The 19,143-nt window shown below is 41.2% G+C and overlaps 1 protein-coding gene across 1 annotated transcript in view; it reads left to right on the top strand.

Moving 5' to 3' along the window:
* Positions 1–15,311: 15,311 nt before the first annotated feature.
* The window catches only part of TMEM181 (transmembrane protein 181), a 35,585-nt gene continuing 31,753 nt past the window's right edge, over positions 15,312–19,143 (top strand). Inside the window, exon 1 of the mRNA XM_027634115.1 lies at positions 15,312–15,490. Within this exon, the coding sequence (XP_027489916.1) occupies positions 15,360–15,490 (131 nt within the window). The 5' untranslated portion in view covers positions 15,312–15,359. The remainder of the gene's footprint in view (positions 15,491–19,143) is intronic.

The following is a 19,143-nucleotide window of genomic DNA, read 5'->3' as shown; positions in this document are numbered from 1 at the left end:
CATTAAACAAACTACAACAGGAGCAGAAAGTTCTCTGAGCTGAAAATAGTCAGAGACTGGGAGAGTGTTAGGGGAAATACCATATGAATTTGCTCTGTTCTCACTCTTCGCAAGGAATCTGCAAATGGCTATTGTAGGAGACAAACACAGCTTAACTGGAATCTCACTGTGAACGATTGTCACCATTTGTATACCAGCATTTCTAAACCAAGCTTAAACCTGGAGTTTCAACCTCTGGGAGTGAGGAGAAGAGGAAGGACTCCCAACCTAATGTCTGAATGCTTTGCAATGCAACTGTGAAAAGTCCTCTTCTAACTCAGGGAATGAGTACTGTGGGTCTGCCAGCTACAGCACTGGTAATTGATTCAATCACAGTAACAGTCTGGCTGCACTGCTCAAGGGAACTGAGCAAATGCAGTTTGGTTTGTTGTTCTGGAAGGTCCCTGTCTGCTGGGTGCAACCAGTTAAGTTTAGCACATGTTGTCACTTGTAGTTTGTAAATAAACTTCAAGCCTGTTGCATCACCTTCTCCTCTACATGTCAGAACAGAATTGTGAGTAAATGAGAACACTGGAGCTCTAACTGGCTCTTGAGAGACAGGAGGCATAAAAGGAAGCAGATATGGGGAGGTGGCTGGTTTGGGGGAGATGACTACTGAAACACACCTGCCTGGAAATGGCAGGTGATGCAAATGCATAATTTATCAATTAACAGGGGCTGCAGTAAACAAATTAAAATGTAGATCTTTAGGAAAATATCCTAGAAAGGTTCCTGTGATTGTTTTCTTGCCTCGTAGAGGGACTAATAGCATTTACTTATTCTTTTTTATTTATGACTGTGGTCTTGTTGATAATAGTACAGTCTTATTTTTTGATTTGGATGAACACAAGGACTATTTGTGCCCAGCATTGCCTGGTGTAGACATGTGCAGACACTGAGGGAACAATATTTAAGCAGGGGCTTTTAAAAAAGAAGCTGGGAATACAACAACTATGCATATATTTAAGTTTCTATATATGATTTAATAACTGCTGGGTAAATCATGAACTTTTTCATCAAGACAGGTTATTGCTGTTGATGTTCTCTCGTCAATCACATATTCCATTTTTTTATTTGGCATTCCTACCAAAAAAGCTATCAATAATAAAATGGCAATCTTTACTTACTGCTAATTTTTTCAAAAGCATTTCAGCTTTCATTATACAATCTTAATGGTTTAGGGAGTTAAGTAATTACCTCTTGGTGAAGGAGTTGTACAAGATCAGAAAAAAAACCCAACCTGGGGGGGTCACTCCCAACTGGGTGATCATACCAATCACGATTCATCTCAGACCTTTTGTCTCGCTTCTATCCATTATAGCTGTCTATTGCATATCCTCATTTTCTGTTCTGTTTAAAACAGAAAAAAATTCAAATCTTTGTGTGATCAAAGGGAAACCTGTTCCTCTGGGGGAATATATTGCTTTGTTGCATCTCCTGACAGTTTTATTCTTTCCAGCTGTTCCACATTATTTTCTTCCGTTTATCACTTCCCCACAGATAAGGAGGAAAGTTAGTAACATTTCTTTGTTCTCCTTTCTCATAGCACTCTGTGGTAATAGTCCTCTCTCTTAAAACAAGAGTTTATTTGATTCCTTTGTTGCACGGTTTAGGTGAGATTAATTTTTTCCTTTTCCTTTCAAAGCCATTTAAGTATTTTTAAATTTTTTGTAATCTGAAAGATGTTTATTTTAGAGAAGAGTTTATATGAGGCAGTTATAGCAAAGGGAAGATACTAAAGGTGATTTAAACATTGGGGAGTGTTCTAACTGCCTCACAGAGAGACAGCCAAATGGAGAGTTTGATCTGCAGAAGTCATGTAACTGCGATTTGACTTTTAAGTGACTTCTTTATCTCACTTATGATGTTTTCTAATGAGGGAAGCAACCTTGTTTTCATCAGATCTATGAACATACCTTAAGATTTTTCTGCCTGAGCTAGTGTGGCAGCTAGTGTAATCTGAGGTGGCAAACATTCATTTTGACAGGCTTTATTTGTGTGGCTTAGAGAGCCGCTAAAACCAAGATCCCAGTTTTGTTCATAAATCCACTGCTAGTATTCCTATTTATATGATGCTAATAATTTTATCTACAGTTTAAAAAATAAACAGGTTTTAGTAGATTTGTGTCAACAGAACATATCAGCAAGTGTGAAAAGAGAGAAGACCTCTTTCCAAAACCCATAGCATATATATAATTCACACTGTGAAGTTCTGCTATGAACATCAGAAGTCCCAGATGCTGATAGAGCATCCCCTCAGGCCATAAACTGAGAGAGCATCATTTGGAGAACTGCCAGAATCCACAATTAGATTCCACTTTTGGAGATTGTGGAAAACTCAAGCAACAGTAAAATGACACAGACTGAGTATCATCAGAATACTGCAGTATATGCGTCATAAAAAAGTTCTCCAAAGAGCAAGGCAGTAGTAACTGAGAAAGCAGAGGCTTCTTGGAAGTCAGGGAAGCTGTTGCAGGGTGGGGGACCACTAGCATATGAGACAGAAAGTTAAGACAAACTCATGAGGAGATGTGTAAGTATAAATCACGTATATTCAGATCTATCAATGCAAAATCTACAATTATGGTTATCTGTGCCATCATCACTAGAAACATAGTGGCCATGGAAGCTTTTTTTGTTGAAATTTTTACTGTGTGAATATTAAATGTGAAAAGAATCAAAATAAAATGGCAGATGGTGAGAAGACTAAATATTCTGAAGTAGAAAATGTTGCTACTAAGGGCAATTCACATCCAGTAGGAAAATATCTTTATTTCACAGAATCATAGAATATCCTGAGTTGGAAGGGATCCATCAGGATCATCAAGTCCAGCTCCTGGCCCTCTGCAATACACCCCAAGAATCACACCATGTGCTCGAGAGTATTGTCCAAATACTTCTGTCAGGCTTGGTGCTGTGACTACTTCCCTGGGGAGCCTGTTCCAGTGCCCAACCACCCTCTTGGTGAAAATCCTTTTCCTGATATCCAACCTAAACCTCTCCTGACTCAGCTTCATGTCTTTTCCTCCAATCCTGTCACTGGTCACGAGAGTGAAGTGATCAGTACCTGCCCTGCCCTTCCCCTCACAAGGAAGTTGTAGACTACAATGATGTCTCCCCTCAGTCTCCTCCAGACTGAACAGACCAAGTGACCTCAGCTGTTCCTCATATGGCTTCCCCTCAAGGCCCTTCACCATCTTCATTGCTCTCCTTTGGACGCTCTAACAGCTTAATATCTTTCTTATATTGCAGTGCCCAAAACTGCACACAGTATTCAAGGTGAGGCCACGCAAGTGCAGAGCAGAGCAGGACAATCCCCTCCCTCGACCGGCTGGCGATGCTTTGCCTGATGCCCCCCAGGACATGTTTGGTCCTCCTGGCTGCCAGGGCACTGCTGACTCATATTCAACTTGCCATCAACCAGGACCCCCAGGTCTCTTTTCATGGCACTGCTTTCCAGCATCTCATTCCCCAGTCTGTACATACATCCAGGGCTGCCCCATCCCAGGTGCAGAATCCAGCACAATAGGAACGAACAACCTCATAGCAAGATTGATTGCATCTGTGAAGTTATAAGCAAGCCAATTAAGAAGAAATCCTACATGTGCATCTGGACAGGTCTGAAAGACCAAAACATGGAATTCATGAGGATAAGGCAATATTTATCATGTGCCCAAAGCTGTTGCATTCATCTCCTATGTGTAGATTCCTGAGTGCAAGAGACAAAGTTGAAAACAATTTCATCAAAAGAACAGATGTCTAAAATGGTTTTGACAACTGATGATGTCAAGTGTCTTTAAATGAGATCTCTATGTTCTTTTGGAAGAATCTTCCTGTAGCATGCAATTGAGAAGTAATCAGCTGAAGAGATTCAAAGAACAAGATTACAATGAAATGTGCTCTCAAAAATTTTAAGTTAGGTGTTAGTTATATGAATGAGTTAGTAATCATATAAAACAACTGACAGTCATGATTTAACTGATTAATTTAAAGATAACTCATGAAGAGTTCAAAATATCAGGTGGGTGTTGAAGTTTTTTTTAGAAAAGTTTGAAGGTCCATCAGTGTTAATGAGGCAGATGCTGTCAGTTTGTTTAGTGCTTGGCCAATTTCCTCTCTGATGATGTTGATAACAAATTCTATAGAATCAGGGAAGAAGCACATAATGATATCAGAAGGAATTGTTTTAGACATAATTCACCTTCAAAGAAACATTATGACTAGACATCCAATTAGAAAAGATATTTTCAAGTACCAGCAGAAAGAATGGAGTTGGAAGGTGCTCAGGAAAGGACATTGAAGGAATTTCTTAGGAAACCTATTAATTGTTATACAACCCAGAGAGACTGAGGAGTCCTTGTGTATTCCCTGGGCACTGACATTGGATGGGTTACAAGTGTGATTCCTGCTAACATCATCATTGCCTCTGTTACTACAGAATGAATTTAATCTAAAGAATGAACAGTATTGGCTAAGTGTTGACATCACCAGGCCGTTAGTACTAACTAAATGATACAGAAGCTGCAAAATGTATTGGATTTTTGATATTTCCAAAAGGTGGCAAAAAAAGAGGTTCAGAGGGATGCAACAAAGGGTGCAAAGCATGTATTCATTACAAGAACAGAACTGTATAACAATGGAAAAAGGTTTTTAATCCCATCAGAAACTCAGTCCTCATCGAATTTGTGGCAGAAATTTATGTAAATTTATGTGTAAATCCCCATGTTGTGAGTCCCTGAGCCAATCAGTGACTTGAAAAGAAGTCAGATTTCCTACATTCTTTTCTGAAAATCTGGTGGACTTCTTTGTGTGCAGTCTGTGCCTCAAGTGATGGGTGCAAATCACCTACAATGACCCCTGAAGACATATCTATTCTTGAGCTTGGCCTTGGATGCAGCAATTTTATATCTTGGCCAGAATGTCAGATGATTTGAACACAAGCCTGGATAAGATTTACAGCCATCCATGAAGTCAAATGCTCCCCTAAGGCTGATGTTTGTGGAGTTGAAACAAGCCTATGTGTCTTGTTTGGGATGTTAACACTGTTAGGTGAAGGCAAGTTGGGAGATAGAAAAATCATGCAGGTGTGTAGCACCAAGAACTGGTGAGTTCATTAGATGTCTTTGAAACATATGTGACATGAAATCCTATGATGGCCAATACTTGGTGCCACTTGGTTTCCTGTATTAGCCTTTCTTCCAAAAAAGATAAAGTAGATTCCAGCTGTCTTTGGGCATGCACTGTGTCAGTTTGCACTGTGTACAATTACACTGGAATTTGGAGGCAGAGAATCTGGACAGAGAGTGGATGGATCATCTTCACCATGGCTGCCTGTCACATTTATTGTCAAGTGTGTCCTCTGTGGTCATTGTACATGTCCAGATCAGTAATGCCTGTGTTTGAACAAGGAGGTGTAAACTACAACCCTCTGCAGGTGCAAGCTGCAGCTCTGCCTAGCAGAAAATTTAAAATTAAAAGAAATACCAAGTAACATAGTTTCACTGGAGATTTATAAACAATAGAGGTAAATTATTTTGTTTGAAATAGAATCTTACAAATGTTTTATAGTATATAAACATGTTAAGGTAAAACACTGTGTTGTCTGTTTATGATGCTTTTAAACAATAAATGTATATAATTCTTATTGTATAAATAACCAATTTTTTACTGATAAATATGTGAAACTTAAATGTTACAGTGCCAAAAATATATTGCCAACAGACAAGGAACCATTTTTAAAATCTTAATCATTACTTCGACACTACCAGAGGCTGTAAGATCTGAAAAAAAATCTGGCAACACTGATGTCTCCAAAAAGGCATTATTAAAGTTTGCTTCTTCAAATCAGCAGCTGAATTTTTTGACCTTGGTTCATTAACTCTGTGAGTTGAATGCTACTCCCAAGAGCTTTACACACAGCAAGCTCACTAAGTTAACTGGATTTTCCTCCTAGGTGCTTTCTCACAATGACTTTTCTAATGCAGTGACACAGAGAAGCCTTATAACTACAGTTATCTGTGCTTGACTCAGAGTGATTGAATGAGCCATCTTTTCAGCTCCTCAGTGTTGCATTCTAATATCTTCCCTTTTATTGCCCTGTTCTTTATTTTCTTTGATGTATTTATTCATCAAGCCAATTAAAAAGAAAAAAAATCAACATAAAACCAACTTCAGCACAACAGTTTGGCTTTCTAGCTGTGATACACACATTTACCAGCAAGCCTCAAAGGAATTTGGTCTGTTGGTGATGGTAAGGGGGGAGGGGGCAAGGTGGGTGGGCAGGGGCTTTTGGTGACACCACATCAAGAATGAAGAGGGAACATCCACAACAAAAACACCGGTTCCTGTGATGTACTTGCGGTAGGAATAGGAAGGCAGGACGGCTCACTCTAATTCATCATGCCTGTGTGAATTTACTGAGAGGGGGGCTTTCCTATGAGGCAGGTGATGAAAGAAGATAGAGACTGCAGCTGTAGAGACCAAGTATAATCTTTGGAAAGCCAAGGAAGACAAGAGAACTGCAGACTGCAGCAGTGTCTTATGGTATGTCACAAAAATAAAGTAACACAGATCCTTGCTGCAACAGGAGTCACGTGGGACTGCAAAGCAGTGGATTTTGAGAAAACTGGCAGGATGAATATTCGTTGTACTTCCCTGAGGAACTAGGCAGTACACCCACAGGCAGCCAGGAGAGGCAGCTTGGATCAGCAAAGAATTTAAGTCTTGAGAGCAATGCCAAGATGTGAAAAAGCAAACTGTGTTGTGTTGAATTGCTCATAGTACAGATGCAACGAGGAGTATCCAGGATATGGATCTAGTACAAACTGTGATCCCAAGAACTGTAATTTTAATAATTCTTAATGCTCTCTTGTGGACAGCAATAACTGAATGGAATCCTACTATAGCTTGAAACATACTGTAGAAGCCCCCAAATAAAAAGCTTCTAAAGAAATTCCTTTCTCATGTGAAGTGGCAAAAAGTACACTGAGGCTTTAGGCAGTGTGTCAAGAGATTCCAAGTTCCAGAGCCAGTTCTGCAGCTTTAGCTCTAAAGCAAAACATCTCTCTCCAAAGTACATGAGGTACAAGATACGTGAGCTAACTTTAAGAAAAAATGTGGGAGTCTACTAGCTATATTTTGTCACCCTGAGCAATGCAAGATGGTATCACATACTGCATACTGTTGGAGAACATATTGCTACACTTGAGTACAGTTAACACATTCCTTTCTTTTCTGCTCAAATATATGAGTAAATTAAGTACAAAATTAAGTGTCCTGCCAAACTTGTTCCTCAGTATAGTTAATGTCTTGCAGTAATAACCAAAATTGACTTGTGTCAGTTTATGCTGTTCCACTCTTTTTTCAAAAGTTTGAAACTGGACTAATTTGTTGTCAAGAGTGGCACAGAGCAGGCTGAAGAGAATTCGAGCCAACTGGTGAGCACTTTTAACGTATTTTATACAGGAGATATCCCAGGAGCCTGAGAAAATACTTATCTAACAGTATTTGAAAAAAAGAAATAGGCAGCAGGAAGTAGGCCAGCCATGTAGGCAAAATAAAAGGATGATATTGGAGTCAGTTAAAAATTGGAATATAAAGATGTAAACCATGAAAAAGTAGTTTTAGGTGATAAGTTATTATGGAGGAAAAAAAGAAGAGTTCTTATCCCACTGTGTCCTTTTACACTATTATTTGAGGCTAATACCTCAATTTGTAGATAAAATTTCATTCATAGGGCATTTGATGAAATACTGCCTGAAGTTTAAATAAAGACATTAGCAACAGCTAGTGTGAACAAGGTGGGCTTTAGATGGATTATGAACACACAAAGAAATCTTACAAAGTAGCCTGTGATGTAGAATGTTTTGTTTCGTTTTGGTTTTTTTTGTAGATAGGTACTAGATCTGACAGTAAACCAGACTCAAAAGCAAATAGAGGACTCTGATTGATTGAATCTGGACATGGCATAAAACTGCCATGAAGGCAAATAGCACTACGGACAAGGCAGTGAAATATTATAGACAAAATGCTTTTTTAATACAGCCAAATGCAAAGTTATACATTTAGGAACAAGGAATGTGGACTTATCTTAACAATCAGTAATTTATCTCTAAAAGCTGCAGGATTAATTTGGAGGCACAGGTTAAAGCAGGTAGGCATCTCGGAGGAGTATGTTAGCAATCCTGAGATTTTCCTCCAAAAAGAGCTAGTACAACCATTAGATTGGTAAGTAGGGCAGTGGGAGGAGGGAATTGATTTCACATGATAAAATACTGGGTCTGCTTTTGCTGGCCAGGCTTTTAAGCTGTCTTGGAAGAAGGGAGAGTGTTGAAAAACGATGAAGTTCAAAAACTGAAGAAAACACCTCACAGCAAGAGATTTGTCTGCTTATTTCAGAGAAAAGCATAATTAAATAATTTTCACTGTCTTAAAAAACTTAATTAAAATACTGGTATCAGAAGGCACTTAAATTTAGCAGGAAAAGGTACAACAAGCAGTAATGACTGGGGACTGAAGCCAAATACAAAAGGAAGCAAGACACACTTAATGATGAAAATTATTAACAGCGGAACAAGCTCAAAGAAGATGTGGATTCTCCATCCTGTGAAGTTTTCCAAATAAGGCTGCTTCAGTTAAATGCACTTTAGATGTAGAGGTAAATGTGGGAAACATGAAATGACCAAAGGTGAATTGTGTCCAGAGGCATAGGCAAGGTCTGACTGGGGGACATTCCTGATCCTTCACGACCTGCATGCCCAGGTTTCTTTCATATAAGAGGAGGAAAAGTGAGGGCCTGAGGATGAGCAGTCTGTCTTTTGTGGGCCCACGATTTAGCCACACGTGTGCCCAGGCCCAGGAGCTTAGAAATATGCCCAAATCCTGCAAATTAGCTGTAGTCCTAAAAGGCTGACTGAGACACTTGGCACTTTGCACAAGAAAAAGCTAATACATTCTAGGGGGCTGCAAACACATGCTGCAAACTCTGTATTTTTTATGGTTTTTTTCTATTACTTTGTAAAAATGTCATGTGCTATTTATAACTAGGTATTCAACTTTGTGGTTCATACCAGAACTGACTGACTAGAGAAAAGAGATTCCCAAGCACAAAATAAGACCCTCCTCTGATGATACTGCACATTTCTAGTTAGATCTAGCAGTACCTAGAGGGTCTTATTAATATGTGACAGTGTGTGCAGACAATAAGCTGCTTCTAAAATGAGAGAAGTTTTCCGGACTGTCACTTTTCACTATTTCCAAGTTTGTTTTAATTGCTTCCCTTGAGATGTACAGACAACAGTTCAGAAATGAAAATATTATAAATAATGGAAAAGTATTATGTAGTCTTCTATCTGAATAATTACACACTGTATGTGGTGTATGTCCTGGCAAGGGGGAGCTGCAGAGGTGGTTTCTGTGGGAAGAGGCCAGGGCTGCCCTACATTGGACACAAGATGGTTTCAGACAGCTCCAAAAGGGACGAGCATGGGACACACAGCTGAGCCCATGAGCAAAGCTGGTGGTGCCTCTGTGGAAACGTATTTAAGAAAGGGCAGAGGGAGGAGGAATGAACAAAAAGAGAGAAACAACAGGGGAACAACCAAGGTCAGAGGAAGAGGTGCTCCATGGTGGGGCAGGCACCCCACCACCATCAAAGTCTGTTTGTTGTTATCCAAATCAATACCCAAATATTTATCTCAATTTACAATAAATGAAGTTAATTTCCCTGAGTAAAGTCTGTTTTCCCCCAACAGGAATTGGATCTCCCTGTCTTTATCTCCACTCATGAGCTTTTTTACTCCTGTTCTTTTTATTTTCTCCTCTATCCAGCTGGTTGCAGGGCAGGGAGTGGGAGTGAGCAAGTAATTGGGTGGGAGTTTGGCTGCCCATCCAGGGTCAACCCACCACACATTTTCAGCCTGAGGTGGTATAATTTGCATGATTATTAGTCAATTAATCCTAAATATTCTTGAGAAATAAAGCTGTGTCTCACAAGAGACATGAATTTCAAAGGAAGAGTAATAATCACCTCAAAATCAAAAGGAAGGTGTTTTGTTTAAAATACGCACAGTAAAACTGGCAGGATATGTCATTACATGTATATTCTCAAACATAACAAAACTTTTTAGAAAAATATATCTGTGTGGTTTGAACATAGTGTTTAAAATTTTCTCTGAAGTACACTTGCAACAATATGCAAGTTGTGTGAGAACTGAAAAGTAAAGATTGTGATCTATTTAATTGACTAAGGTAACCAAAATACAAGAAGTAAGCAGCAGTTAAAAATATTCAGTAAGTCTAAAGTCTTCACTAGTTTTTACCTAAATACCACAAGTTGCTGAGTTTTTATTTCCCTTACAAGTATTCCTTTTAATACCAGTGGGATATTTAAGTTAATATATGCCACTAGTAATTATTATTCCAAGTGTAGTTGACATTCAAAAGCCAGTAATCACAGTGAAACACCATATAAAATGTTAATTTATATATAGGACAGGCAACCTAGTCATCCTCCCAATTATACCATTTCAATCTTCCCATTGCTTTCAACATGACAGTTGAGAGAAGAGCAACGCAGCCATACTGAGAGGTACACAGAGCATGAATCAGGTGTGATTAGTGCTTCCTCTTCGTCATCCTTGAAATCACCTCACAAGAGATTCTTCTTAAATTTTGTTCAAAAGATATTTTTAATCTTATTTTATCTTCTTGTCCTCACATCTCTTCAAAGCAGGATAGACTCAGGGAAGATTCATCTCCAAAGACACAAAGAGAGTGATGAGTCTTTCTTGCTACTGCTGTGAGGGTCGGGACTGCCAGCTGCAGCCAACCGTGTACAGCTTTATTCCTCCCAGTGATGACAAGAGCAGCTGTGACTCCAAAGCCCCTGTCAGCTCAGAGATGATTTGTTATGGATGATCTGTCAGGGGTTGTCCCAGCTGATGTCTCCATGTCACCTCTTCAAATAAATGAGAAGTTTTGCTTCGTGGTGAGCACCGTGCTCCTACCGAGCACGCTCACCTTTCTGTCCCCAGCATGCTGCTGTGATCCTCTACACGCACAGCAAGGGCTGCATGGCAACATTTGTTGTCACACCACTGGTTAGCTGTGACAAAGAGTTTTCTGACAGGAGGAGGCAGTCAACCCATGATGGCTTGGGGCAAGGCAAGAGTTATTTGCTTCCAGATTTAAGGCAGCACTGAAGATCAGGGCAGGTGGACCAAAGTCACGAGGTTTATGTGGAGCTCAGCACAGTTTCTCCTCATACAGTTTGGGAATACTCAGTGGCAATTCCTGTATGTGGTGAGGCTCAGAAGTATATATACAGCTGTGTAACAGCAGCACAGGCTCTTATCTTGGGAGAGTCAGTATGGACATGTGCTTGTTTCTGTTTCATCTGGTGTGCCAGTCCTTAATTCCACTAGGAAGGAAAAAGACAGTTGCTCTTTGCAGCCAGCAGCTGCCACTGCTGCCTTTCTCTATCTCAAAACAGTTTGGAAAGAGAAAGTGTTTACTAAGCAGCTGGACTTCTGCTGGTTTGTGGGGTTTGTTCTTTTGCTGAAAAAATAAAGGGGGGTACTTGTGTTGGCAGCATTTACTCCCTTAACTTCTCAGCACTAGCTGCCATTGCTTCTGAAAGAGCCCAGAGTAATAATCCTGGTGATTTTATATGGATTGCTAAGCTTTGTGTTTAGCTATTACCACAATTTAGTACACACGGCCAATGCTGCAAAAGGCTAACTATACACAGGGGGAGAACCAGGAAGAAAAATGATGGCAGGGACTTCTGTTAAGCTCCGCTCTCAAAATAAACTCTGTCCATGTTACGTGATATAATGCAGTGCGTTCAGCAGATGTTGAGTTTGATCACATTTTAGTCTTAGATTCTTGGGGCTTTTCTTTCCCTCATGCAGCCCAGAAGCACTCAAGAGATTGAGTTCCAGATGCTTAAATTCTAATTGAGATTTGTAGGACTCTCAATACTAATTAGATTGGTTTGTTCTTAGATGTGGTATGATGCTGCCTCTCTTTTAATATGTGCTGTGAAAATCAGCAAAACCAGGCTGGCATAGAAGGTGCTATGTTTGGATAAATGAGTTAGGGTGTCCAGAAATGAACCGGGCAAGTCATGCCCCAGTGCAGGTAATTTGTTAGTTACTTTGCAAAGCTGTCTATGAAACCTTGGTCTCCTTTTACTTAAGTCGTGCCTCCTGCAGAACCAAATGCTTTTCTGTGCCAGCCCAGTCTGTGCTGTGACTGCACTGGACAGGAAAGACAGACAACCAATAAAGGTAGAAGCATGATCTGTTTGTGTCTGCAGGGCTAGGGGTGAGGAAATGGCTAGTTGAAATGTTCCATTCATAAGGTTTTTGACAAAAGAAAATAGACAGACAGTTTTATTAGTTTTATTCTGCCTGTTTAGAATAAAAAGTATGTTTTAATACTTTGCTTATTTACTAAAAAAAGTGTAACCTGATATTTCTACGAAGAAAACATTTGCATGGAAGCTAATTTTTTCTCCTTAAAAATGTTACTTAGAAATTGCTACTGAAGGAAAGAACTTTTAATAAAAGCAGCAGGCCGGGCTTTTAATAGACTATCATTTTCTCGAAGTCACTTTCTGGTGGCTGCGCTTCACAGACCACCAACATCCTGAGCCCATTTCTTGGCTGCCAAAGGTGTGGGCAGTGCAGCTCTGTATGCTCTCAGTGTGTGGTCGTTTCCCATGTAGAGAAGGCCACACATTGAAAAGGTCTGATTTATACACTGGTACGTGCATGCAACCCCATGTATTGCTTGTTTTATCAATGTATTGAAGTGTTTTGGAGACTCAAACTGAATTCTTGACCTTCTTAGAATCCTTGAGCATTTAATATGGACCACAATGGGAATATGCAGTTAGCTTGTGTCTTCACACAAGCTTCACTATTCACAAGTCTAGTAATTTTAATCCTGTAATGTCTGGAAATTGTTAGTTGAAACACTGTCTGGTTTTTTTGATATCAGAGGTTGGTGGGTTAATATGTGGTCATGCTAAAACCTTCTCTGAGTAACCTGCAGGCCTGACTGACAGCCTTCCACAGCAGGTGTGGGACCGTCCCATGGCATTCAAGGTGTAGGGAGAGACACACAATTGGAAGTCAGCCTGGATAATCATAGAATCATAGAATCAGCCGGGTTGGAAGGGATCTCTGAGATCATCAAGTCCAATCCTTGATCCACTGCTGTCATGGTTACTAGACCATGGCACTAAGTGCCACATCCAGTCTCATCTTAAAAACCTCCAGGGATGGAGAATCCACCACTTCCCTGGGCAGCCCATTCCAATGCCTGATTACCCTCTCCGTAAAGAATTTCTTCCTAATATCTAACCTAAACCTCCCCTGGCAGAGCTTAAGACCATGCCCTCTTATCTTACTGATAGCTGCCTATGTTCAGCACTACAAGGAGGAAACTAGATTGCACCTGTGAAATAATGCTGCTCTGGGCCCTCAAAAAAAAACCCCAAACCCAACCAAACAAAAAAGCCCCCAGAACTTGTTTTTTGTTTTGGTTTTGGGGTTTTTTTGTTGGTTTTTGGTTGGGTTTTTTTTTGTTTATTTGTTTGTTTGTGTTGGTGGAGGGTTTTTTTTTGAAAAATAAATGCAATAGAGGTCACTTAGCTCTAAATAATTAAATGGTAATTAGTTTTTAGTCTTCAAGCCTATTTTTTATTACTTTGCCATGCTGACTGCATATTTCCCAGCAGTGAACACGTTTTTACTCAGCTGAAGCCCTAAATGTTTTATTTTTTCCTTTTGGTAAATATTTAAAGATCCCATTGATAATGCCTATGTCTGAGCATGAGAGCTGGAAGCAACACATTCATCACACATAACAAAGAATTTTAATTCTTTTAGGGAATTTTTTAATGCTTTGAGGGAAAACATGGCTAAATCTTGATCCCAAATGAAACATGGCCTCTGAAATAAACAGTTCAAGGAAAATCTAAGTGCCCACATCAGCCACATGTACTATAACGAGCATTGTGCTGGCAAGTTGTAACATAGTCACAGAAGTGCAAGGGACCTGCTGAGCCTGTCCCAGGATTTCATAGCAGTATTCAGAAGCTGGTCAGTCTCTACCCTTGAGCTCTTGGCTCCTCTTTGGTGACTGCTCCAGAGCAACAGTCCTGAAGTTGTAAGGAACCTTCTAGTCTCCAGCCTAAATGTGCACATGGCTTTTATCCTGCTGCTGTGTGTTCTCAGGCTTAGAAATATTCATAAGTAGGAAACAGATATTCTCAGTCAGAGGTGAACCTTCCTCTCTCTCCCACCTGCTGCCGAAGACATATTGTCCCTCCCTCACTGCACCACCAGGAATAACCTCTTGTCATCAAATACTGGTGAAAGATCAATTTAAGTAAAAATGCATATTTCAGTCTTAGTATGTAATACAGACTAGTGGCAAGGCTGGGAAATAACCCAGCCTAGTTTCCTGAATGTCAACGGGGAAGATATTTACATGGGAGGAGCAGTACCGCAGACTCCTATCTTTATGTCCTCTAGAAACAATTATTGCATATCATAGTAGAGGGGATTTTGTCTTTAATATAGATACCATCATTGTCATTATTTAATGGAAATTAAGGCTTCAATTGATAGAATAATTTAAAAGAGTTTAAATGTGAATTGGTTTATGAAGAAAAGTTTAATGTGAATGAAGCTAACATGGCGCTCTGCAAATTGACTAGAGCTCAGTTCAGATTTTCTAGATTTAGACAATGTAAACAGCGTCATTCTTAGTTTTGGAGCATTTACAGAGTCATGACCATGAAAAGTGGATTTAGCGTAGAATTTCTTTTACGTATCTCCTAGGTTGGGGAAGAGAAACAATAAAAATCAGGACATTTATTTTACATGGAGCTGGCATGCTTTTAAGAACAAAACAGTTTTATTGAAAAAAAAAAAAAAAAAAAGGAGAGAGATATGTTTTCAGCAGAGGTAATGGGAGCTCTCTGCTCACTTCCCGGCACCGGCCGCCCCTCTCCGTGGTGCTGAAGCGGCTCCCGCCGCCCCCGCGGGCGCGGCCCGTGAGCTGAGGGCCCGGCCCGCTGTCACCGCCCCCGCTGCAGCCGCCCCTGTATCCCCCCCCCCGCTCCCCCGGCATCCCCCGCCCCTATATCCCCCGTTCCTGCATCTCCCGTCCCTGCATCCCCCGCCCCCTCATCCGCCCCGGCCGCTGCCGCTGCGGCTCCTGCGCTGCCCCCGCCCCGCGGCCGCGCAGCGCCGGGCGGGCTCCGGCGGGGCTCCATGGCGGAGCGCGGGCCCTGAGGCGGCGGCATGGAGGCGGATTTCGCCGCCTTCGGGAGCCCGCTGTGCGGCGAGGTTAAGCGCTTCTGCAGGAGGGTGCGGGAGACCTACCGGGAGATCCAGGAGGACCTCACCCCCTACAAGGATGACCGATACTACCGGTACTACCGGGCGCGGCTCCGGCCGGGACTCCGGAGGGGAGCAGGGGCCGTCTCGGGAGGCGGGCGGGGTTTGGGTGCCGGGCATCACGCGAGGAGCATCCCCGGCTGAGCGCCCGGGAGCGGCCACCTGGTCCCGGGGCTGCTTCAGGCCTGCTCTGCCCGGGGGATGTGGTCTGGCAGTGCCTCCTACCCTCACCTTACACAGGCAATTTCCATCTGCGTTCCTTTATGCTACGCCTTTTCCACTATCGTAGCAAGCGAGGGCGATTTGTTCTACAGGGGAATGTGATTCTGTTCTATTGAGCAGCCGTGAAACAATACTGGAATAGGATAAGAATAGGATAGGAAGTCAGACTAGTTGGCAAAGGTTGAGATCAGAAGGAACAGATGTACTGCATGGGCTACACCCACGTTTTTCTGTGCCTTGCCCTGTCTGCTGTTTCCATGACTGACCAGTGATGGCTGGAGAATATCGATGGTTTGAGATTACAAAAGGATAGGAAGGACTCCAGAGGTGTTGGAGGCCTGGGTTATAAAAGAAAAGAATTTTTGAATTGGTGACAGGTTCTGAAAAAGTACAATGAAATTCAGGAGAAACAGATGCCAGGAACTATGCAGAGAATGAATGCTCTTCAGCCACAAAAATACAGGTTGGGGAATAAACAGTTATATAACACTTTTGTAAAAAAAAAGTATGGAAATTATAATCTTTTATAAAATAAACTCTTTCAACAATGACATTATCTTATACATGTGAAAACGGTAATAATTTGGGGTGTACAGCAGAAGCACAGTTCATAAGATGTGAGAATTAAGCCATCTACTTTAGTCACCACTCCAGACATTAGTTGGAGCTATATCCAGTTCTAGGCATCACACTTCAAGGGTCTGCCAGTGGAAGAGAGGATAAGGACAGAGAAATGGATAATTGAAAGCATAGAAAACATAGCGGTGAGGAAAATTTGGGGTTAGTCCCCCAAAAGCACAAACACTGAAGTTGGAGGAAGAGGAATTTCTGTAAAGAGAAACTTAATTTCACCTTGGACAAAACATTACAGAGTAATATTAACTGAAGAAATACATGTTCATATTAGATACTAAGAAAAAATTTCTGAAAAGGCAGGATGGTAAAAGACTATAGAAAGGGTTATCCAGGGAGACTGTAGCATATCCATCATTGACACCTTTTAAAACTTTTGAAAAATGCATGCCAAGAAAGTCTTATATCTGGCAGATGCTCTCCCGAGGCAAAAGGAAAGATGAGGTTCCTTGTGAGGTCTCTTCCAGCTCTATTTTTCTATGCATCTGGGCAGTCTGTTCGTTCACAGTGCCCTAGCTGTTCTGTTTAAATCTTTTGACTTCACTATGCTGGGTCTGTTTTTCTCAGTGAAGGGGCAGGTGGCCCATTAGATTGAATTTGTCTCATTGTTCACAACAGCAAGGACCACAGAGAGTCATAGACTTCGGAAACACTGCCTGACAGCTTGGCAGAGTTTAACAAAACCATGGTCCTTCCTGGCAAAACAGCAGCTTCTTGTACCTGAGTATGGTGTAAGAAGCCATGGGAGGTGATAAGGAGTGATGGAAATGTACCTGTGTGCATCTGGCAGTGCAATAATGAATATTGGCACTAGAATGAAGAAAGGAGACATAAGCCTGTTGAATTAACAACTAAAAGGTCCTGAGAGAGGCATCTGGTTCAGCTATATTTCCAGACAAAACTCAAGCTCTCCAACATTTTGTTCTTGAAACATTTTTATGACTTTAGGGTGTATAGAGGGACTTTCTGTATTGAAAAGATGCTACCTCACCAAATCAAATGAGCTTGTACAGTTAGTGTTAGATTGCCATTTCTCTAGAGACAATATCCCCAAGAGGTATCAGCTGCAGGTCACCTAGAGTGAAATGAACTCTTTGCAAGGAAACAACATTTCCTGACTTAAAAGTCATGCTAGTATTTCTTTGCATTCTCAAGATCTTAACCTAACTGACTGGCATAAAATAAGTTTCTGTTACTGCCACTGCATACCTGCTGTTCTGTTGAGTGTCTCCCTTCAGCATTATGAATGGATGTAACCACAGCACCTGCTTTTCAGATTCCTGGTAAGGAGGAAGGTTTCTTGATGCAACCATGCATTCTTCTTACAGCCAACTCTCACTTATAGGAAGGAGAATTAGATACTTCATCCTCTTCTCCCTCTTTATTTTACTCAGTGTGTTTGATCAGGTTATAAATGAGCACAGAGATGTAATGTGGAGATTTACTGCTCTGACAGCAGAGGGAATTTTGGAAATTTGACCAAGGAAATTCTGTGTGGCTTTTCTTTACTTCAAGCCAAGGAGGTTCTCTAAAATAATCAGGTTACTAAAAGCAAATAATACCTTATACCAAACCAATGAAATGAAAAGATGGTAAAACCATATAAAAGCATGTGATTTTTCCCTTTCACACACAGTATTTACAGATGTCAGCCTCTCAACCACTGTCTCCTTAACTCTTCTCTCTGGTTGGTGGAACAAAGCCATTGAGTTATCAATTAGTGGTTTCCATTGCCTCTTCAGAAATGGAGCGATCTACTCCGTTAAGCTGTAGGGAAAGGGGTTGGGGGCCATGAGGTACTTGTAATCAGTATTTCCTAGAAAAAAAAACTGGCTGCTGCAATCTTATTCTTGATTTCTATGATGACAGCCTTCTCTGAATGCCAACTGGAAAACTCAAAACTGGAAAGCTTTGGAGCAGAGCTGATACAGAAATGGAAAAGCACCAAGCAGTCAGTCCCCTTTGTGATTCTTGACTCAGGAGTGCTTGTTGTATGCTGTGCTGTTCATGCTCATTCTCAGTGACAGGGGACTCAGTACAAGGGGATAATCTAGCTCAGAGACAGATGATGCTGTTATCCCAAATAACTGTCCTCTGCTGCATGGATGGCTGAGTCATTTCTGATTCAGCTCTGAGGCTGTCCCAGTTTAGTGACATCTTTTGGTGATGTTTTCCTTTAGAGCACAGTGTTCTTGAACATGTGGCTCAGCAGCTGTCTGTGAGCAACCTGTTCATTGGGCACAGGGGACAGCTAAGGTTGGCAGACTCCTCAGCCATCCCAAGCTACATCAACCTCACTCAGCAGAGCCCCAGGAGTCTCATTCATACTATAGAGAGGAAAGGTTGTCTATGTCAGTGAGTTTGTTCTTCCCAACAGCCCAAAATATTCTTTACCTTGTGCCTCCTGGTGTATTTCCCCACAAGCAAGTGCTAGTTTACTCAGTCATCTGGGAGAGATGGAGAAAGCAGGGCTAGCTGTGGCTCAGCCTGATGAATGCCATCTGATGAATGCCATCTGTCTAGGTTAATAGTTCCCTTCAGCAGACATGGTACTGCATGTTGTGCTTGTCAAAGAGACTGTATACTTACAGACTAATGGGTGTGATATTAAATAACCTCATTGGTAACCCTAATACAGGGTTGGTCTGGACTCAAGTGCACTGAAGATTAGCCTGTATTACACCACGGGATGTAGATAAGCTCCAAGAAGGCAGAAGGGTTACACTCTTCTGTCAGTCATGGGGACTGCCATAAAGCACATCAGATTTACTGCAGCAACTTTAGGGTTGTTCTAATTTACACCACTGAGAAATTGCTCCAAACAAGCCACTTG

The sequence above is a fragment of the Corapipo altera genome, unplaced genomic scaffold, assembly GCF_003945725.1.
Source record: "Corapipo altera isolate COAL_440 unplaced genomic scaffold, ASM394572v1 2b, whole genome shotgun sequence".
NCBI classification, from domain to species: Eukaryota; Metazoa; Chordata; class Aves; order Passeriformes; family Pipridae; genus Corapipo; species Corapipo altera.
The sequence above is the reverse complement of the archived record's forward strand: the minus strand, read 5'-3'. Positions and strand labels throughout refer to the sequence as shown.